At 44.3% G+C, this 23,454-nt stretch overlaps 1 protein-coding gene across 1 annotated transcript in view; it reads right to left on the reverse strand.

Moving 5' to 3' along the window:
• The window catches only part of EFNA5 (ephrin-A5), a 127,261-nt gene that overhangs the window by 8,659 nt on the left and 95,148 nt on the right, over window positions 1-23,454 (reverse strand). The window contains exons 7-8 of the mRNA XM_010832007.1: window positions 1,709-1,774; window positions 1,217-1,297 (exon numbers count right to left, since the gene is read on the reverse strand). Of these exons, the coding sequence (XP_010830309.1) occupies window positions 1,217-1,297; window positions 1,709-1,774 (147 nt within the window). The remainder of the gene's footprint in view (window positions 1-1,216; window positions 1,298-1,708; window positions 1,775-23,454) is intronic.

Here is a 23,454-nt window from a genome sequence, read left to right on the forward strand (position 1 = left end):
TTTGAGGGCTTCTCTGGTAGCTCAGTTGGTAAAGACTCCGCCTGCAGGGATCCTGGTTCGATCCCTGGGTCGGGAAGTTCCCCTGGAGAAGGGAAAGGCTACCCACTCCAGTATTCTGGCCTGGAGAATCCCAGGGACTGTATAGTCCATGGGGTCGCAAAGAGTCAGACACCGCTGAGCGACTTTGACTTAAGCTTTGAGGTAGTCCCAGGAGATGGGTAAGGACATGAGTGAAGACCTCGAGCAAGTCGGGTGAGGAAAGGCAACCACGGGTAGGCGGGTTACAGGGGCTCTGAGGAGCACGTCTCAGTGAAGACAGACTCGAGGGCTCCCCGCCCCCCACCTCACAATCTAACGCAGTAAAGAGCCGGGTTGAACTCATAACCCAGTAAGTGGAGAGTTTACAGATTTACATTATCCACAGTAAGCTGCAGTGCAAATGCTTCAATGATTCCTTTAGTGGGTTTTATTTTTCTCCATAGTGACGGGGAAGTTTGGGTGAGTGGAAGACAAAAGTAGTAGAAAAGTTTATTTATCCTTAATACTTGTCTTGCCTCGGTAATCAAGGATCACATTTGGCGCGACAGCCTACTGCGGATACATTCGTGGGAGCAGCGGGTGTGTGAATTTGTGGTGTTAGGAGGCAACGTGATTATCCTTCTCGGGCCTACTTCTATTGACAACAGCACAGATAATATTCGAAATAAAATGAAGTCCTTCAGAGCAGTTCAATGATGCCTGTGAATTTCTAGAGAAAACTAAAGAGGCTGAATTAGTTGCTATTTTGTGCAACAGTCTGATTACTTTTATCTGAAGATTGGGATCTAATATGAAATTTTTATAAGCGCATACAGTAGAAATTTTCTTTGAATTATACGAAAACAGGTCCATTAATAGTCACAGTGATTCACCAGCATGCTCAGAGGGTATGGTACAAAGAAGTGAGACTCTAGCATTCTGATGGGGCTTCTACCCTAGGATGCTGCATTATATCCAACCCACGTCGAGAGAAAAGCAAAGTCGTAATTTGTCTAACATGCATTAATTACACAGAGATACTGGAGGAATGAGGTAGAAATAAGGAACATTAGCATCGCTAGCAATGAGCAAAAGCAGGGCAACTACAACATGCAAACATGCAGGGAGGAAGGAAGGAAAAAAAGTACGGAGGCACCAGAGATGCACTTGTTAAAAGAGATTCTCTAAGCATACTAACCTGCTGGTTCTAATGAATTTTCTACTTTGTCGTTAACATCGAAAACACGATCATGAACACCTATAGTTTTCATACAGCTATCTATAACAAAAATAGAGATAACAGCCAAATATGTTAGTGAAGACACCCTTTAACTCCCATTTCTTTTTTCTTTTTTTTTTCTTTCTTTCTAATTTTTCCTCTTATTTACGGAGAGATTGGTTTACAATCAGTGGCATGTATCCAAATGCCAGAATTGTTCCCATTTGCTGTGCACGTACAACAGTCTGAGAAACAACAAGTTAGCAACTGCTGTGTACTTAAAAGCATCATGAAAAAAAAAAACAACGATGAGAAAAAATATGATGGAAACTAAAACATGGAGGTTGATATACAAAACAGATACCACACAGGATTTACAGTAAAAAACAGTTTTACCGCCGTGAACCAGACCACACAATAGAGCATGCGCAGTGAAGCCACCCTCAAAGACGCTCATTCGCGGGAACTTACTTGTTGGCCGCACAAAGACTTTGAGCTTTAGACAGGACCGCCTTCCGTTATCTGGGATTGCAGAGGCTGTGGGAGAGACAAAAAGAGAGAGCGAGGGAGGAAGAGAACACGACCAGATTACTCTTCGTTTTCACATGCAAAGTGTCTACAGTAAATCCTTTCCTGAACAAGGGGAACGTACTCTGAATTCTTCCCAGAAGGTGAAACAGAGATACTTCTCAGATGGACACTGATGGCTAGAGAAAAGGGCTGCTTTCCTATGCCTATCTTTTCCCTTCCATGAGATGAAGAATCATGCAAGAACACTCGTAATCTGTAGGAAAATACTTTGGATTCTTATTTCAAAGTCTCTGCCGTTTACCTTGCTCTGTCATCAGTTTTCTCTAAAACAAGAAGATAAAGCTTGAGTCCCCGGGCTACCCTTTCCTCTACTGCAGGAAAAGGGCCCACAAACCCCTGGAGCCCAAGGTGAAAGTGCTGGTAAAAACCAATAAGCGGCAGCTACAAGGCCAACTTAAACATGACCCAGTTCTGCTGGGGAAAGCAAAGCTTTGTCTGTCCTGAAAGCCTGTCTGTCAGTATCTCGCAGGTAATTCAATTAGAGGTTTTACTCCGAACTTGGCTCCACATTCTATATGACTGAACCGAGCCCAGCAACTTCCATCAGGCCATTATAAGTACAATATGCTATTGAGAAAGCCCCCTGTTGCAATGGTACATGCATTTTTTCAAGACTTGCCACAGAGAAGGATGGAATTAATAAAGTGGGCTTACCAAAACATGACAACATGTTTCAAGTTATAAATCATTTGAGGAAGAAACTTTCTTCTCCTTTTCAAGATAATCAGACTGTAAACTTTCCTTGTGTTTGAAAGATTATCTCCCCTCAGTGCATCCAGCATAATGTCAAAGGGATTTCCAAGGCAGTAAGACCCTTAACAGTCACACATGTTTACAAACGCACCCTAGAAATGACAACGATTACAGCAGTGGGCGCTGCATCCTTCCCTCCCTGTGTGTCTGCTTCGAGTGTTTCCTTTGTTCAGAAAAGGCAGATGCTATCAATCCAAACGCACGTGGCTCAGTTAGTTTGGTAATACCCTCTGTGTTCCGTGTGCCTTCCCTCACAGGGGGAACCCAGAAAATTAACATGCTGACTTTGTAGTTGAGAGGATTCAAGCGGCAAAAATTCAAGACTGACTTTCCCACCATCTCCTTGTGCAACTTCAGGCCCACACCCTGGAGGAGAACCGATCAAGTCACCACCCAAAGGACATCAAGCCGGAAGGGACCCTAGTGTCGCTCTTTAACACCTGTTGAAAACTCTCTTTAATTCTTAGACCAAAGTAGATATAGGAGAGACGTTTGCAGCCCGCCCCGTCTTCCCATTCGCTCTGACAGGCAGTTAAGAAGTGCTAACAGCTGGCTTTGCCGTAGGCGTTCACTAAATCAAAGTAGGAAAAACTCCCTCCACCGACATTTACAGTAACTAGTGTTATTTAGGGTATAATATTTGCACTCTGTGGTTTGATCCAGGAAATGGTGTCCTTCCTGTGGACCTCCAACTGCAAGCGTGCATGTCACAAGTACAGTGCACTCAGGTGATTCCAATTCATTAGAAAAACTGCGGCTTCTTGAGATGGTTTATATCTTATTCATGAGGGGTGGTGTGAAACAGTGACACACGGATATTCACGCTGCTAATCTATTGGTTTCTGAGCTGGGGTGAGCTTACGACAAGCCTCATGTACTTGATTTTGCCACATGCAATAGCCGATTCTACTGATGACACTATAAGATACAATGAGCTCAAGGCAAGATTAAATGTTTGTTTTAGTGGGGGAACTTCTTAGAGTCAGTACAGGTTTTTCATATATATATATATATATATATGTGTGTATATATGAGAAATCCCATTGGTCCAGACATAAAAATCACTGGGGCACATTGGAATAATACCAACACGTGATAAGCTCTGTCCAGGCAAGAACTGGAGAATTCTTTCACCAGTTCGCAAAGAGGAGCAATTAGCCTTAGCTACTGGATGAGCTCCATTGGTCTGCGGATTAAGAGCATACAATGCACTTATTTATCTAAAATAAAGACCGCCCTTCCCCACCAGACTCTTCATTACTTCCTCACCTCTCTCTATCACCAGACAAGCTCTATGACAATGGTAACACGACAGAGCCCTTATGGTGCAGTCGGACTATCACACTCCAACCCTTGGGCTGACGAGCCAAGACTAGAAGCATGTCATGTGAGCGCAGCCTCTGCCCTGAACCTATGAAATAACCTGTTAACCCTTCGTGCCAGCCTGAGAGGGTGTGCCTTGAGAAGTCAGGATTACACGGGTTCCTTAGTTACCACGCTAGAAAACAAAAATAACACCAGAATGCATAAAACCCTTTCCCATACACCAGCATAACGCAATCTTTTATTCAAGGCTTAAAAACAGTGGGACTGTGGCTTTATCCCACGTCATGCTCCAGGTTAAGAAACTCCCACACCCCTTGGCTGACAAATAGAGGGTGCCTTTATACCACTTACAAATAGTGATTGTTAATTATTAGTAATATTTGAAGATACAAAGTAATATGAGATTACTGGTCACAAAAAAGCAGAGACAAGCACTAAAAACACACACCAAAAAAACCCACAGAAAATGAAAAATCTAATAGTCACACAAGTAAATTTATAGGGAAAAGTCTCTTGGGATCAATGATGAGCAAGATTGAGGACAGATAGAAGTAAAAACTTAAAATGTGCCCAGCTTTTGTCAGGAGGTAGGTAGAATTAATTTCTGTGATTCTAGAGAAATCACTTTATGATCGACCCTATTTTAGATAAAATTTATATGTAAATTCTTATGTTGCTTTCCTTAGAAAAAATAGTGAACATTTATATATATAAATAAATGATACATATTATTTATAAATAAATAAATGAACATATATGTATACATTTATATATAAAACCAGATCACTTTGCTACACACCAGAAACTAACACAACATTGTAATATCAACTATGCTTCAATTTAAAAAAAAGATACGGATTTTAAAAATAAAATTTGTCAGATTAAAATGAGAAATTCATCTCATCTTAAACATTTGTCACGTAACCCAAATTCATATCCCTTTATTCAGTTTACTGCTGAAATTGTACATCTGGAGTCGGGCTGGGAGTAGGGATACTAGGACCATTAAAACCAGCACAACTGCCCATTCCATGGTCAAACGGAAACTATAAATCAATCACCTCAATGATCTGCAAAGCACCAATCCCAGCCTCACACCACATAGTGAAGAATCTAGGGGCCTTCCAGTTCTGGCTTCCCTTGGGGCTCAGCTGGTAAAGAATCCACCTGTAATGCAGGAGACTCGGGTTCTACCCCTGGGTTGGCAAGATCTTCTGGAAAAGGGATAGGCTACCCGTATCCTGGCCTGGAGAGAACCCCATGGACTGAATAGGCCATAGGGTCAGAGTTGGACACGGCTGAGTGACTGTCACCTTCCGGTTCTCTGAGTTTAGAGCATCCTGCTAATAAAGGGCTGTTCATCTTCGCTCTGTCCCATGACCCCAGACAGGAGCCCAAACTTCAGCCATTCCTGAAAACCTGTGCGCTTGCTCTCCTGGGGCTCAGGTGAGCATGGCCCAGCACTCAGCAACCAGCTTGATGCCTAAAGGGACCAGGTTCAATGCCTCCAAACCAGTACTTCCGAAGGCTGACTCTAGCACTGCAAACACTTGGAAAGTTCCCATCGCAGTTTACCATGGGCCCATGGGTTGGATGTGGCATCACCTTTGGGGCAGGCCACTTTTGCCCCGGCTCCAAGGCTCACCGCCTGGCACGCCTGCTCTGTGCGTTCCCCTCCCGGGGAGAGTGCTGGACCGAGTTCCGTGCATCTAAGGAGCTGAACACAGAAAAAGCAACGGCTGCCGCCCTGCGCTTCCACTGTAAAAGGCTGCGCCCTCCTTAGGACTGCTGCCCCCTCCCGAAGCGAGGTGGCACGCTGTGAGATTCTCACTGGAAAGGCACCAGTGGCACGGAGCAGAGGGAGACTTCCAGCCAGGAGGGTGCCAGGGACTGGCACCTCAGGGCTACAAGTGGCGAGGAACAGAGCCAGCTGACAGCCGCGTGAGTGAGCTAGAAACTGCATCTGCAGCTGAGCCTTCCAGGAACCATCACCTTGGGAGAGACAGACCCAGAGGACCCCGCTAAGCTGCCCCTGGATTCCAGAGACCCAGAGACTCTGAAGAATGACAGATGATGCCTTAGCCACAACCTTGGGGGTGGTGCGTTACTCACGAGCTAACTGACACAGGGCTGTGTGCAGACACCCCCGCGGCTTCCATGCGCATGTGAGGCCTGTGGGGCACTGGGCTCCCGGCTCCCACACAGCAGCCCCCCGATGCTGCCGCCACGTCTGAAGCACCACAGCCTTACGAGTTTACTTTTCGAGCTCCTGTTACGAGTCCACTTAAAACAGGCCCTTGAAGAGAGGTAATTATAAACTGCTGTTGAGCAAACGCTACAAGACACATCTATTTGTTTTCATGCCAGCGTTTAGAAAACTGTTTTCATTTTCCTCCCCGCACCGCTGAGCTTGTTTTTGCTCATGCAGCCATCCCTGTGCCATCTCCATAATTAGCAGGGTGCCTCAGGTGAGCTCCAAATTGCCGGGTGGACCTGAAAGAGCTTTGGTATTACAGGATGTCCGCTTAAATCACAGAATGCCTTTCCTCCAACACGAGAAATACAACATAAAGGGCAGCTTGAGAACACGGGAAACCAAAGGACGTGTCCTCATAAGTTAACATTTCTCTTCATGTCAAATGTCAAAACTGTCAATTATGTTTATACAGGCTATCAGATTAAACATAAACATTATGAGAGTTTAAGCAACTCAAAGCAATCGCGGTAACAAACGTTCGCCTTCAGGAAGAACTGATGAAAGTTTAGCAGGAGAGAGATGAGACGCTCATTCTCTCTTCACACTTTCAAGTCCAACGCAGTTCTCCTTCGTTTGCTTTATCATTCCTCAGCCTAACCTCGTGTGTGTGTGTTAGTCGCTCCGTCCTGTCCTCCTCTTTGCAATCCCATGGACTGTAGCCACTGTCCATGGGATTCTCCAGGCCAGAATACTGGAGTGGGTATCCCTTCTCCAGGGGATCTTCCCCACCCAGGGATCAAGCCCAGGTCTCCTGCACTGCAGGCGGATTCTTTACCATCTGAGCCACCAGGGAAGCCCCTGGCCTAACCTTATTCATCTTCACATCTTAATTCCCAAAACCAAATTCCCCCTTCAGTGTCCCCTGTCCATCTAGGTACTTCAGGAAATTTTATTTTTAAAAAGAATCAGCTGCTTTTGGCCCCCCCACAAGAAATGAGTATGGGGGGCGGCGCTTAAGAATGAAGTTTTCCATCATCCTGTTTGCCACAGGAAGTAGTTCTTAATTTGTGCATGTGAAAAGAAAGGATAGGCTATTAGTTGTTAGCACAGGCTGTTTTTCCTCCGTAGGTTTTCCTGTGGTCTAACACAGCACAGATATATATGTAAATTAGACAGGTGACGGCAGAATTAAGCACTAATATTCTTTTCACAATAAATGCTGAAAAAGTAAAGGCCATTTTAATAAACGGTACTACTGAAAATGTCTTTTAGAAGTCAGTAACTCAGTGAAATGCATTTTGTGTACGTGGGTTGAGGGTGGGGTACAGAAGTTGTGGGGATAGGACAGAGATTAACCAAAGCCACATGGACTTCTTGGAAAATGGTTACCAGATCCCCAGAAAAAGTCTTAAAAGTTAGACCTCTTGAAAGAAGACCCCAGCAACAACTTGCAGCTGGTTACCTTGTTTTAAAAAGCAGCATGACACCTAATTTTCATATTAAAAACAAAATCACCAGCTGTGAGGCAGTACATCTCACCAGCCTATACCTTTCGAGATTTAAGAGTCACATGACTTAAAACCCTGCTCTCAGCTCCCGGTTTATCAAGGTTGCATCCTAAGAGCAACCTCGGCCGTTGACTCCTCCTCCACCCACCCGGTTCCTCTCCTGCAGCCCTCAGTGTCTCAAGATTTAAGTCACTGGCAGGTTGAAGGTCAAAGCCCCAGATGTAAAACCTGGAAAACAGTGTTACTAAGTAAAGGTGGAGAAAGTTAAAATATCATGTAAATATTAGATACGTTGATATGGCTCTGGGGATGTTTCTTTATATATATATATAGAAGGAAGAGGGGTATTTCCAACAATAAAATAAGGGTAGAGCACACTCTGTAAGCGAAATCTTGGTTTCAACACCAGGGAACTGTAACAGGGACAAAAAAAAAAAAAATTAGAGCAGAGTTCAGGGTGAGAGAAGTAAAATAAGTTCCAGCTGTGCTGTCTCAGACAAAGAAGAGCAGAGGTGCCCAGCCTCACATCCGCGACTCCCTGACCCATCTCTCTACCCCCTTAGGCAAAGTTTCACTGCAAATGCGAACTTAAGTATTATTTAAATTCCACCAGCTAAGCTTCAGCAGATCAATGACTTTGCCTCGGCAACCTCAAATAAATGTCTGAGGACCAGTTCTTTCCACCAACTTCTAGGAATAAACAAATAAGGCGTCATCATGTTTTTGTACACTTTTGTTTCAAGTGTGGGCCAACTTTACTTGCTTGTTCAAGCTCAGGGACAACACATTTGCTTCTACTGCTTATTGAGGAAGGCCAGTCCCATGGATTTGGATATCTGTGAAAGCAAGACCTGGATTGTAACCTGGATTTCAGAGAATGCTTTTAAAATACCCTCTGTAAAAAGCGTTTCTAATTCTTGTTAGGAAAAATTGAAGTCAGCTTAAACCTCAGATTCTGAACCTTCAGACTTGATCTTCTTCTGTGATGTGACTGGCGAATTCTAGTCCACCCAGGCACAAAATGTGAGATAACACTCAGCTATCATTTGGATTGTTAACAAACCTTTAAACACGAGGAAATGTAGTTTCAGTTCCTAATTGGATATTTTACTTTTTTTTTTTTTTTTTAATTCACGAACATCTTTAAACAGTTAGGGAAAAAGAAAAGTTTCCAAGTATAAACTAGTGTTGGAACTATTTGATGAGACCTGGGCTTGCCCGAGCCTTACTATTGAAATGACGGTTCCAGGCCCTTAAGGTCAGATCGTTCTGTATCTCTCTCTCTCATTTGCAGTGATTTTGTTGAATTTCACCCCCTCTACCAAATAGGTATAATCTGGCAAAAGGAGACAGACAAAATGATTCACTTACAAAATACAAAAAAAACTCTTCCTCAGCTAGAAGCCACATAATAAAAGTAATAACCACAAAAACGAGAAGTCAGACAAGTGCAGAGTTCCTGGAATCCCAGGAAGGAAACACGTATTCGTTATTACTTTGACACAGGCTCCTCGGTCACCTCAGCGATGTGCTGTTGGGGGTGACTGTTAACCGGTAACCAGTGAAGGCCACAGACCCCGTTACTTATTTGTACAGTAATAACAGAAACCTTGTCATTCTCATATAGCACTAATGGAGCATGACAGCAAATTACTAATAAATCAAGTTAATACAGTTCAAAGAAGCCTCTAGAAACAAGTTAGTATTCCTCTGAACCTTTCCTAATGACCTTCATCCTTATCGGACTTGGTGGAGGCCTCGGAAAGGGCCCGGGTTAGTGGCCTGAGTGCACGTGAGGGTGGTCTGAACTTCCTCCTGGTTCACTCATTCTGATGGCTTCTGTGCCTGGTGGTCAGCTGGTCAACCCACACAGGCCTGGATTTCCCTGTAAGCCTCCAGCTCTGCAAAACAGTGGAGGGATGACCAGCTTTAGAGGGGCTGGGAACTTCTGCATCACGCCTGGAAACTCAGGTGACACATCCCTATAGCTCTAGAGTGTCACTGCACTGTTCCACAGATGATTCGGTCAGCTCGGTCCACAACGCGCCCTCTGCATGGCCCTTTCCCTAAAGCAAGCAGTCTCTGGTTCCAAGGGCAAATTTGGACGAGAGGAAAGGGATCAGCTCTGGATAGCAGTGATAAAAAATAACTTATGAGGCACAAGGGGAACCCGGGGGCCAAGCCTGACCCTTTATCTCCAGCCTAAATTAGAAAAACTGGATTCTACCATAGTTTTGTGGAGAAGGAAATGGCAACCCACTCCAGTACTCTTGCCTGGAAAACCCCATGGACAGAGGAGCCCGGTGGGCTACGGTCCTTGGGGTCACAAAGAGGTGGACACGACTGAGCAACCTCACTGCTACTACTACCGCAGTTTTTTGTGTGTAGAAGGCGAAGGTGGAGCGCGAGGCGGTTTATGTGAGCATGTGCACTGAGGCTGGGTTTACAGAGAATTGCAAAAGGCATTGGAAGACCCTGATTCTCGTGAAAAAGCATCTGCAGACTCTGTGAGTTCTTTTTTTTTTAACCCATTTTAAGAGTGTGAGCATGCCATCATATTAGAGGGATACTGCCAAAGATGAGGACATAAATCTCACCGAGAGGCAACCTGGCTGGCATGGAGACTGCCTCTACAGCTGCTCAGACTGACTGTGCCACGGGGATGGCCCAAAGCATCAATAAAGCCAGTCCAGGGGGGCGCAGATGCTGCAGCACACCCACAGCCGTCCCCGGATTCTGTGCTGCTGTCAGCGGCTCCTTCTCCCATCCTTAATATTCTTCTGCATCATATTTGGGTAAATATCTCTTCACACAAAGCCCACTGGAAAAGACCCTGATGCTGGGAAAGACTGAAGGCGGGAGGAGAAGGGGACAACAGAGGATGAGATGGTTGGATGGTATCACTGACCATCATGGACATGAGTTTGAGTGAACTCCGGGAGTTGGGGATGGACAGGGAGGCCTGGTGTGCTGCAGTCTGTGGGGTTGCAAAGAGTTGGACACAATTGAGCTACTGAACTGACACAAAACCCATCGTTTCTTTGGTGGTGGTTCTCAGTGAGTAGGTCCTGTTTCCCCATCATCTGCCCTGCCTGATAGTAAGTCGCGCATCTGGACAGGAGGAGCATTTGATGGGTCAGCGGGCCCCGAATCTGACAGAGGCCTGAATGGAGGAATCTGTGGAAAGCTGCCTTCTGCCAAAAGGGAGTTGTTTAGACACCAGGGCTGGACATTTTGTTTCACACCAGAAACACTTTCCTTGAGGAAAGCCGCATAATAAAAGTAATATGTGTTGACTGAGTGAATAAAATCACAGCTAACACCGGGGCCCGCATTCTCGTGCCCTCTGCTCGTCTCTGTGTCCGACCGTTTCCCCTCCAGTTCACGCCTGCACACACAGCATCACCCCACAGAGTAGCAGCCAGCGTCTTTCACAATCTGCCCCGACCATGATATCCTTCTTGATCTCTCCTAATTCCTTTCCCTCCTTTAATTCACATTACAGATTGAGGGCAAAAGGAGAAGGGGGTGACAGAGGATGAGATGGCTGGATGGCATCACTGACTCGATGGACGTGAGTCTGAGTAAACTCCAGGAGACACTGAAGGATGGAAGCCTGGTGTGCTGCAGTCCACGAGGTCGCAAAGAGTCAGACACGACTGAGCGACTGAACAACAATCCATGCGAACAGCCCAGGCCCAGTAATCTTTCCTCCCAGAACCACGCCGTCTCCGTTTTCTCATGTGACCTTCCCTGTGCCTTGGAAACGTCTCAGCTTCCTCTGGCCATGTGAGCTAGGTCTCCATTTTCCTAACATAAAACCCTTCTTCTGGGTTCTTACCCTGATCTGTTTCTATCCCCTTGGTAGCACACACCCCAAATTCAGTGTTTTCTGAGCTGGGCTGTTACAGTGCAGAGTTATGAGTTCCTGTGGGCAGGAGCCATGTTGGGCTTTCAGTTCTGGGGTGGGGGGTGGGGTTTCACTGCTTTGCTCATAACATGCTCAATAAAGATGTGAAAAATTAGTCTACGGATATAAAAAATCTTGATATCTGCAAAGTGATTTGCTGACCAAATACCAACAAACTCAGGATTAGAATAAAAAGGGAAAATGAAGAGTGGTTAAGGAAAAAATAATAATAATTTTGTAAAATCCTTTTTCCTGGAAGGTGCCTCAGCCCTCCCCACTGGCTCCTTCTTATGGAATGATGCTGGAAACTGTGACCTGATAGCCAAAACCCAAAAAGGCACATGAAATTCAAGCATGTGTTATTTTCATGTTTTTGAGTACATGGTCCAAGAGGTCAGAAGTAAATGAAGGGAACGTGGGCACTGTTAGAGCCAAAAGCACGCACAGTCTCATCACATATCCAGCCTGGGTAGGGGTGGCAGGCCCCTCCAGTACACAGGAGGGTAAAGGCAAGTGGTGCTAGAATCCAGGTGACCACAGGCTGCTCTCACTAAGGACAGGAAAGTCATGTTTGAGGAACTCTTGATCAAGGTGAGAATGAAGCCATCTGGCTGAAACCCTCTAGTCATTAAGAAGCCTGGCAAGTTAAGATACCTCATAGGTTAAAGGAGATGTAATCCCAGAGTTGTGTTAAGGGGACACTTAGTTACAATTGCATGCGAATTTACACCTGATGTGAAGAATTGACTCACTGGAAAAGACCCTGATGCTGGGAAAGATTGAAGGCGGGAGGAGAAGGGGATGACAGAGGGTGAGATGGTTGGATGGCATCACCGACTCGATGGACGGGAGTTTGAGCAAGCTCCGGGGTTGGTGATGGACAGGGAAGCCTGTCGTGTTGCGGTCTATGGGGTTGTAAAGAGTCGGACACAACTGAGCAACTGAACTGAACTTAGTTACAGCTGAGTTTAAAAACTAAGTAGAGACATTTTTAAAAGCATCACAACCAGTGTGTTAGTCGCTCAGTCATGTCTGACTCTGCGACCGCATGGACTATAGCATCTCTCCACAGAATTCTCCAGGCAACAATACTGGAGTGGGTTGTCATTTCCTTCTCCAGGAATCAAGACCAAAGAGCTAGTAACTTTTGTGTTAAAAAAGCATCTGAGAATGTGGAACTTTAATAACCTATAAAGAGTAGGAAAACTTTGGCCATTTAGAATAACAGGTCAGACATGTAACTCCAATGTAAAATATAATGGAACAATTGATTTCGACTTATGATTAAGTGAAATTTTAGGTTTATACATAGTTTTAAACCTTGAGAACTAAAACCTCATCATATTTTTAAGTTTAAATTATGATGATGATAAGAGTTACTTAAATACTTGGGAAAGTTTTATAGTCAATTTAAGTACTTGAGAAGGGAAGAAAATATATCAAATCTTTAATGGTTAAAGGAGTTTAATTAACCAGGTTTACAAATAGAGCCAAATATTTAAATTTACTCATATACAGAATAGTAACATGCATAGACTAATTTGAAGAGGTAAAATTTGAAATATTAAAGATTTTTTTTATTTTGTTACTTTAATAAGTCAGCTATTAAAATTTAAATGCAAACTAACTCTTTAAATAATCCTTCCTAAGACAAAAAAAAAAACTATGCTGAATGTTTCTGGCTTATTCAGTTTTCATTTCATTCATTCATTTATTCTTTCAAAAACATTTTTGTTTGCCTGCTTTGTACCAAGCGCTGCGTCAGATTTTGGGAGCTCTGTGGTGTATTAAAAAATGGTTCCTGCTTCTGGAGCTTACAGTTTAATTGGGATGGAGACAATAAACCTGGAAGCAAACAAATCTCCAACTGCCAATTATACTCAGACCTATAAAAGGAGCATCCAGCTGGTGGATAAGCCAGAAATATTCAGGTCCATATATTACAGGAAATAACGAAAGGGACCAAGGTGTTGACATGTAAACTCTTTACCAACCCATGGTCTATGTTTCTCACTCTCTGAATATTACTTTTATATATTCTCTTGCTAAAATGCAGAGAAATCTCACAGCTAGAGCAAAACTTTGACCACATTATTGCTGCAGCAAACTTTCTGAGATATTAGTATACTATTTGGTCTGCCAGGAAGCCCAGTTATCAAGCGGCTAATGCACAGATGACATCAAGATGGATAAGAAAAGGTTGATCTGTTACAATTATGACTTTAATATGAAGTATATTAAATAAATCAATGAGGTATTTTTAGCTTCTAGTATTTGAGAAGTCCACAGAATGGAGAAAGGGGTTATCATACTCCCAAATATGTTCCTGTTTCTTAAGAAATTTGTGATGCTAACATATAAACACAAGCATTCTATCCACTAGCTATGATAGTAATACTAGGAATCACTTACCTTTTGATACTGACTTCGTATGTCATATAAACAGGAATTTGTTTGTTATATGGTATTTGGGGCAAAATTTTTCATTTTTGTTCTGCTTAGTGAAGGAAAAAAAGTACATATTCTTGGGTCAACATCATTTTAATCTAGGAGGCCTCAGTTGAAATTGCCTTTGAAGTTTTGCTAATTACAAAGCTCAACAGGGGGTTTTCCTTATTTGGTATAACTCATATTTCTATTCATTAACCCCAGTTTTAAAAAAGATTAAAAAGTCTGACTAGAAACAACTTAAAAGTTTGACACTTAGAAGCTCCAGGAGATAGTGAAACACAGGGAGGCCAGGCGTGCTGCAGTCCAGGGGCCCCAAAGAGTCGGACACGACGGAGCGACTGAACAACAACAGCGGAAAGTCTGAAGACCAGCCTCTCCCCGAGATGCCTTTCCGATGCTTCAAGTGCAAACTGCCCCCGCCACCCGCCCATCCTATCTAATTATCAATCTCGTGTGTGGTTACAGGAAGGGGAGGTAAAACTTACACCTTTTGAACTTCCTAACTACACTGTGCTGCGGAAAGATGAGAAAGCAGTTTTTGTGCAACCTCTATATTGGGAAAATTTATGTCAACCTGACTTACAAGGAAACGGGGTTCTGAAGGGCCATCCTGCCAGCTGCCTTTCTCGGGGCCAAGCCACCGGCCCGACGCTTTCATTCTGGTGAAAGGATCATTCCCAGGCGGCCCTGGGGAAGCTGGCCCTCCTGTAAGTGCGCCCCTTTGTTATGAATATGGAACAGATGGAGCCAAATCTATCTGCTCCATAGGAACAAAAACACTTACAACCCAGCTCTCTCTATTAAAAGACTCTACTTAGCTCCTTTATACCATCGGCGTTCTGTGCACTGCTGTGAGGTTTTGACTTTATAGAAAAAGGCACTTCATAAAAGCAACAGTTCTTACTCTTAAACCAAAGTGGCCTAAGAACTAAAGAAGATGAATACATGGTTTCACCCACAGGACTCCTTGGAGATATGCAGATATTCAGTTTAGGGGCATGCGAGTGTGTGAGTGTGTGTGTGTGTGAATTGACTGTATTCAATTCTGGTAAATGTCTGCATTAAAGCCACATGAAAACAGAGAGGAGAGCGATGAAGATGTCATGTTTCTCATTATGAGGATGGCATCTAATTGCTCTGGCATAATAAAATGCCAGGATTTAATTTCGTACGTATGTCTGTAAGGCTAGCGAGGCTTGTCTTGAACCAAAAAATATGACTAGGCACAACAGAATCACGCAAGTAAATACGGTTAGTAATGAGGACCGTATCACAAGACAAAGGCTATATGATGCGTCCTCCCCATGAAAAATAGTGATAATTACATTCAGCATCATGCCAATTTGCTGTTACAACTGGAGAGCCGGAAACGCCGCGGGTGAAACCAGCGCATTTGGTCATCATGCCAATGGGCCCAGGCACACCCAAGGGCCATCCTTACGGAGCGCTGTTGCAGAGAGCTGGGTGAGCCTCGTGGACTCCGGGTGGTGGGAGCGTGGGTGCCAACGAGAGACGCCCCTCCCTCCCCTTGATGGCAACAGGGGGAAAGGAGGGCCTGCCCTGTTTCATGCCATTTATTATCCTGATGCATTTACAGTCCGGGCCGCCTCTTCGGAGATAATTGAAAAAAAAGGAAATTCTGGGGCAGGAGGCTTTGATTCTGACTAAATCAAGTCTCCGGGCAAATTTCCTCCTGCCAGCGGAAGCACAGCTTGTCTGAAGTCGTAACCTTTGTTGGAGGAGAGGAACTGGCCTTGAAGCAGATCATGAAGCAGATGCTTTATGCCAAATCAGAGTCTGGGGAGACGTAGGCTACTGCAAATAAAACTCTTCTTCTGTCTGTTCCATCATTTCAATTCCCCGCAGTGTGAAATATGAACTCGCCAACAAATGGCCAGCGTGCTGTGCCTCGCAGCGGGGGGGCGGAAAGTGCCACAGCTGTGCCAGAGCTTGGAAAACTCGAGACGCGCCTGACATGTTCATTAGGCCTCTGTTCAGCAGGGCCCGAGCCAGGCCTCTTGCTGGAACCCACCACGCTGGGCAGGAGTCGGACCGCAGACCCCGCCCGGGAGGCAGAAGACACGCTTTCCACCAGAACGCCACGCACGACCTGGCCTGATCCCTCAGATGACCCCACAAGGTTGCTCTTTACACCAAGAAATCATCTGGGTACCAATAGATTGAAAACAAACAAACAAGAATGACTGAAGATGATCACAGCTTTTTTTTCTGACTTTATTAGCAGCCTGCTCTGTGAACAGTAAAAAACTGAAAAGCTGACACATATCTCCAGCCTCAGAGCATCTCTGAGAGATGGAAACAGCCCAGTGAAGAAGGCATCAGAAAGATGATCAGAAAGATATCTTGTCTTTATCAGAAACACGAGACGGTGGAAACTGCCCAGCTCACCTGTTACAGGCATGTGGAAACACGAGTCCCCTCTGGCAGATTACACATTACAGTCGCCCAACAATAAAATGGTTGATTTGTCTAAATTAAAGTAAAATTAGAGTTAACAAGTTTCCGTGTGAGGTCCTTCGCAGCATCCTGAACGTGCATATTCACACACACCCTTATGCTGTAATCCTGGATTATAAATATCCCATATTCAGTTCCATTGTGAGATTTTTCAAAGGTTATTCACATGCTTTCTAGTGCCACATTCTTTCAAGTTTTAATCACTAGCTCCTTAAATAGAAGTCATTTGCATCTGTAAACATTTCCTTGCAGTAGTATTTAGCAGTATATTCTCTTTGTGCAGAGCTATTTTAAAAGGAAAATAAACCTTAATATGGAATAACAATCAAATATAGGCATAAAAAGATAAATCAGAGGCTTGAGAAGCCTCTCTAACCCCTTTATGCAATTTCCGGGAAAAAAGAAAAAAAAACATTTGAAATTTTCCAATCTTAAAATAGCCCAGAATCATATGGTTTATTTTGGATGACAGATTGTAGGAATACTACTCATATAATCCAAAGAATGACCTAAATTACAGGGACATTTTCAAGAAATGAAATGAGTTTGAAATAATTTATTATTTTGAAATGATGCCAAATAAGTACACACTGTTCAACCTCGAAATGATAGACCATCATCACAACTAATGGCCAAGTGCTCATTAGTTTAGCATTTCTAAATGAATGCTGTAGTCAATAAATCTGTCCCACAATGGTTACAAATGATTATTTTCAGGGATTAATAACAAGACCTATATTTTTATTTTAGGATTCTTTTGGTACCAATTATTCTAGGACATTATTTCCCCATAATGTTTTTTTTCTCTATTTAACCTGACCAAGTACAAATTGGAAACATAAAGTCATTTCTTAATTGATATGGAACTTGGTGGGAGGGAACTTCATTTCAGGATGCATAATAATATTATTATAATAGCTACCATTTATCTACTATTTCTATGTCCCAGGCACTGTGCCAGGTTTATTAAATTCAATCTTTAGAACAGTTCTGCAAGGCAGGTATTATTATCCTCATTTTAGAGAGGAGGAAACTGAGGCTTAGAGGGATAGGCCATCAGCTGCTGACATACGAAGCTAGTGTACAGCAGACTGGATATTCAAATCCAAGTCTTTCTGATGCCAAAACTATACGACCTCAGTTTACAGTACAAATCATACCTTCAAATATTCATTTCATAATTTCCCATAACTTTTTAAAAGTCCTTCCAAAAGAGTCTAGGGGTGGGTTAAAACTTGGACTGCAAGGAGGTCAAACCAGTCAATCCTAAAGGAAATCAACACTGAATATTCATTGGAAGGACTGATGCTGAGCTCCAATACTTTGGCCACCTGATGCGAAGAGCTGACTCACTGGAAAAGATCCTGATGCTGGGAAAGATTGAGGGCAGGAGGAGAAGGGGATGACAGAGGATGAGATGGCTGGATGGCATCACCGACTCGATGGACAGGAGTTTGAAAAATCCGGGAGATAGTGAAGGACAAGGAAGCCTGGCGTGCTGCAGTCCCTAGGGTCACAAAGAGTCAGACACGACTGAGCAATGGAACAAGAGCAGGTTGAAACTTGGTGAAACCTGACCGCATTTGCAGCGCGCTTCAGTAAAAAAAAACCAAGCGAGAGTTTTGCGGCAGAGACGTGCCCCGTGTGTTGGGTATTTCCTAATCGTTCCTTTCGATATTGCATTACTGTAACTGAGGCTCTCCTAAGGACCCATATGAACCACTGTAGGAGGAAATACGAAACAAAACACAGTAAACCGACGTCCCAAACGGCAACCAGGAAGCTGGCGGCGTCCTTAGTACTCATAGCCTGCGAGAGGAGTTCCTCAGTTGGCCTGGCTGTCTCTGACCCACGGCACCCCCTGAGACTTGGACGCCGGCTGCCTGCTCCCAACCCTCTGGGGCCTGGGCCTTGGCCCGGAGAAGTAGATGAACTGACACTGCGGTGGCACCAGAACCAAATGTAACACGCAAAGCAGAACCTTCCTCTCATCCAAAACCCAGCTGAGAGGGTTCCGTCTGGGGGTCTGCTGAGCCCAAACGCCTGTACACATGCAGATAGTCACTGGCCTTTCCTGATGCCAGAAAAGCAGCAGAGGCCGTAGACTCGCTAATTCCTGCCTTAAGCTCAGGAAGGATGTGGCTTCATTAACAAAGTGCACCAAGGGTGACTCAGCAAGAGGGTGACTTTTTTTTCTTTTTCACTTGCAGTGTAGATATTTGATCCAGGAATGTCCTATTCAACAACACATGTAACTTTTTTTCTTTTTTCTGCACCATCTATTTTCCAAAAATTCTTCCTGGTAACGGACTACATCCAAAGGATCCCAGCCAGCCAGAGAAAGAAAGGATCCTGCTGCAGTCTGGACAAACGTACAGGAGTCCAGAGTGATCCTGGCAGAACCCACGTCAGATCATGTAACTGCTCCGCTCAAAACCCTGCGACGGCTCCTCGATCCTTAGCACAGTCCACCATGACCCCGAGCTCTAACCCATCTGTGTCTAGAGCGTGCGTGTGCACGCGCGCACACACACACGCCCTGTCCCAATGGTCTGGACATAGACAGGCAACCCTTCCCTGGCCCTTCGTGTTTGTCTGTTCCCTCTGCCCAGAAAGCCCTTTTGCCGGACAGATACATGGCTTCCTGCCTGACAAGCAGCAACTTTCCTAATATTATTAGGAACATGGTTCCTAATACTATTTAATAGCATTAACCACTAGAAAGGCCTTTCCTGAACATTCATTTTCTATTCATCACCTCTATATAATTATAGAGATACATAATTATATAATATAAAATTATATTGATCATTGAATAAAGATAGATTACCCTATATATATTTTAATGTATTATATTTATATTATATATAATGTATTTATATATTATATATATATTATCTATTAAATATATATAAAACAGTGATTTTCCCTACCTTCATATTGTCTGTCCTTCTTACTTTTTACATTTTCATCCTAACACTTACCAACTACATGACATACTGCATATATACTTGCTTGTTTATTCCTCTCCCCACCCCCTGGCACCCTACTTTATAGTGTAGGCTCCATTAAAGCAGGACTTTTACCCATTTATTTCTTCCTCTACTGTATTCACAGAGTCTAAAATGTATCTGGTCAGCAGTGAGCACTCAGTAAATATGTGCTGAATGAAGGAAGGAAAAAAATGATAAATGAGTGAAAGACAAAGTCCCCCAAGGAAATGCTTGTTTGCTCACTGACCTACTATAAAGGCCCACAAAATCACAAGCGCGGAGTAGAAAAGGTAAAATAGAAAAGCCAGTAAGTGAGCAAGCGTGTGTGTTTCCTGCAATGTAAGTAGGTCCTTAAGCCTGCTATAAATGTGAATAAGTGGCTTATTTTTCAAGGTAGAGTGAGTTTTTTTCCCCACTTTCAATTAAAATACACTAAAATATATTTGTATAAGGCAAAATGACTTTAAAGTACCTTTGAAAAAGTTTCTGCTAATAACCTGCTGGTTATTTGCAAGGCATTCCTGAGAAGGGTGAAGGCAGATGGTAACACAATACCAGCTGAGTACCAAGTGCAAGGAGGGCAGGTTTTCATTGGGAGCCTTTACTTGGAGGGGCACTGAGGGGGTGTGCCCTGAAAATGCATTAGGGGCCACTGGGCCGGAGGTGAATCTTATCTCCATCCTCCTCGACAGCTAAACAATGGGCCCCTTTGCCTCCTCACATTAACCTGCAGGCCGAAATCACCGAGTCACTCAACTCAAGGTCATGAACTTAGGGGCCATCTGCTTCGGTCTCCTCTCTTTACAAGTTGAAGAACCCCAGCTTCAGAGCTTCAAGAAGGCCAAAGTCCACCTTACTTTGGAGAAGGGTATTGAACAGACTGACCTGCCCCTGGGACATTGATCGAAAGCATAAAAAAAACCCGTTCACTCGAACCACCCAGGATATAATTAGGGCAAAGGAATCATCCACAAAGCTCCCCTTAAATACAAAGAACCAAATTATTGGGGACTAAATATTCAATGAATTTATAGTATAGGTCGTTCTGCTAAAATCTCATGAAATCATGTAGCTGAACTTTTCATTTGCTGACTGTATTCTTGAGAGTGCATGTAAAATCAATATGTATAATACATTTATGTCCCCTTCAAGAAAAGAGTATAATTTTTACTATTTTAAATAAGGGCGGAAGGTTATGGCTACAGCATCTTTGCCTCTGACACAGGGGCGCTCAGAGTTATGATTTATTTTTTCTCAAATATGCGGTCAGAGATGCGGTCTCAATTAAGATATTAGTCCTGGAGGAAAATGGGAGGCACTTTACAACCCTCTGCTTTATGGTTCTGTTTCCAGAAAGCAGAGTGGTGAGAAGTGGGAGCTGTCTCTGATACTAATTTGAAAAACTAATGAAGTCATAGAACGGTTATTTCTCCTAAGTAGCCACCAGCCCTTATTCTCTGCACAGCATAAAACGGGATGAACACGTACAGCTTCCGCCAAGGTGATGGCCACACGGGCAGGCGCACTGTCCTCCGCCACCAGCTCACTGAGCGAGACGCTGATGAGCCTGGACCTCGATTCTCGGGCATCTGGGATTCCAGCCCACCCTCAAAGAAAGGTTCTTCCCATCCCCAGTAGTTATCTTTTCAAAATCTTCAACTACTTTTGCTCCTCGCAACCCATTTGATCCTGAAAAGTAAAGGTAAACTGGATTTTTAGAAATCAAATCCTGGAAAAATGGCTCGAGGGCTACTGAAAAGAACTCCAGTTCTGTCAAAGGAGTGATCACTCTCTGCAATTTATCTTTTGTAAAATCCTAATTTTCACATGCCACGCTTGTGTAAAATGATATAGACCTGTTCAGATTTTCCTCAAGGGGATAAAGTCAACATTAATTATTTCCTTCTACCCCATTTAGGTTAAACTTCCACTTAGAATAGAAAGGATAATTTTAAAAAACTACGTTGCAGGGTCTTAGATTCTTTAAATCTGCACCAATCAGCCATTCCAGAAAGCAGGAATCCTCGCTGTCAAAGCCGCGGTGCATTGTGTCTGAAAACCCTAAGCTCTCACGGAGGTAGATTTTCATTCTTCATCTGTCACTGCTTCTGTTCCCCGGGCCACTACGTTTACAATAAACAGAAGAGACACAGTCCCTGCCCGCAGGCCGTTAATTTTACAGTGTGTGTGCTAAGTCGCTTCAGTCCTGCCTGACTCTGTGTGACCCTATGAACTGGAGCCCATCAGGCTCCTCTGTCCCTGGGATTCTACAGGCAAGAATACTGGAGTGGGTTGCCATGTCCTTCTCCAGAGTGTGATACACAATCTGAAAGTTATCACCAGGTTTCTGAAGGAAGAAGCAAGGATTTGATAGATGGGGGCTGGAGGCTCCATGTGGGATGGAGTGGTTCCATCAGCTTTGAACCAAAGCGCCCAATCAAACTTGGGCATCAAGTCATTAAATGCCTCCAGGGGAGCAGGTTAAGTGAGGGCCTTTTGGCCCGCCTGCCAATCTGAAGGGGGTACCAGACGCAAGGCAGTTGAAAAGCTTTCAGTTCGATTCAGTTCAGTTCAGTCTCTCAGTCATGTCCAACTCTTTGCGACCCCACGAATGCCAGGCCTCCCTGTCCTTCACCAACTCCCAGAGTTTACTCAAACCCATGCCCATTGAGTCGGTGATGCCATCCAACCATCTCATCCCCTATCGTCCCCTTCTCCTCCCGCCTTCAATGTTTCCCAGCATCAGGGTCTTTTCAAATGTCGGTTCTTCACATCAGATGGCCAAAGTAAAGTATTGGAGTTTCAGCTTTAGCATCAGTCCTTCCAGTGAATATTCAGGACTTAGTTCCTTTACAATGGACTGGTTGGATCTCCTCGAAGTCGAAGGGACTCTCAAGAGTCTTCTCCACCACCACAGTTCAAAAGCATCAATTCTTCAGCACTCAGCTTTCTTCACAGTCCAACTCTCACATCCATACATGACCACTGGAAAAACCATAGCTTTGATGAGACAGACCTTTGTTGGTAAAGTAATGTCTCTGCTTTTTAATATGCAGTCTAGGTTGGTCATAATTTTCCTTCCAAGGAGCAAGCATCTTTTAATTTCATGGCTGCAATCACCACCTTCAGTGATTTTGGAGCCCCCCAAAATAAAGTCTGCCACTGTTTCCACTGTTTCCCCATCTATTTGCCATGAAGTGATGGGACCAGATGCCATGATCTTCGTTTTTTGAGAAGCTTCACTGAATGCCTATTCCAAGGCCACCCAGGGCTGAAGCGTGCAGGTGGGGACCACGCCTCACCTTTGTTTTGGGATCACTGCTGTAGGGAGTCCCTATAGGGCTCCATCCCAGAACAGCTTCCAAAGACTCTCTTGGCCCAGCGAGCAGAGCCTCGTGATTCAAAGCTCCAGGGACACTTTGCACGTGGTTTTGTGGGGAGCAGAAGGACTCATGAGTGGGAGGCGAGGACACCACCTGGAGGGGCCACGTGGTCAAGCAGGAGCGAAGACTATCAGGTGAAAAGACCTCCAGAGACACAGGTAAAGAGCCTATTACCTTGGACGGGAGCGTGTGAAGCTGGCTAGTTCTCCCTTGCAAAATTAGGATTATTGGTGTTCAGGACCAACTCTGAAGGCATGTTAGTGAGAGTGCCTCCCCGCTCCCTCTAGCCCTCTGCCCAGTCCTTCATGAGGTTTCACTTCATCTTTTCATCAGGGGGCATGAGATGGTTTGAGAAGGGGTTTACAAGCAGAGCTGCTTGCGTAAGGTAGCTCGTCCTCAGAGACAACCGTGACCTGGCCCATCAAAGTGGGATGAGGCTCAGTTGAAACAACGCAGGGCAGAAGCAACGCAGACTGCAGGCCAGGCGTGTCTCAGGAAAGGTAGCCCGCACAGCGGACGCATGGTGAGCACGCCTCAAGCAGGTCCGCTTGCCCGATCTCGTCACGGCGCCGCTTTCGTGCTTTGGAGGTACGTGTGAAATAAGACTCCAGAAAAGCGGCAAAAGTT

This window comes from Bison bison, unplaced genomic scaffold (genome assembly GCF_000754665.1).
Source record: "Bison bison bison isolate TAMUID 2011002044 unplaced genomic scaffold, Bison_UMD1.0 scf7180017864533, whole genome shotgun sequence".
Taxonomy (NCBI): Eukaryota; Metazoa; Chordata; class Mammalia; order Artiodactyla; family Bovidae; genus Bison; species Bison bison.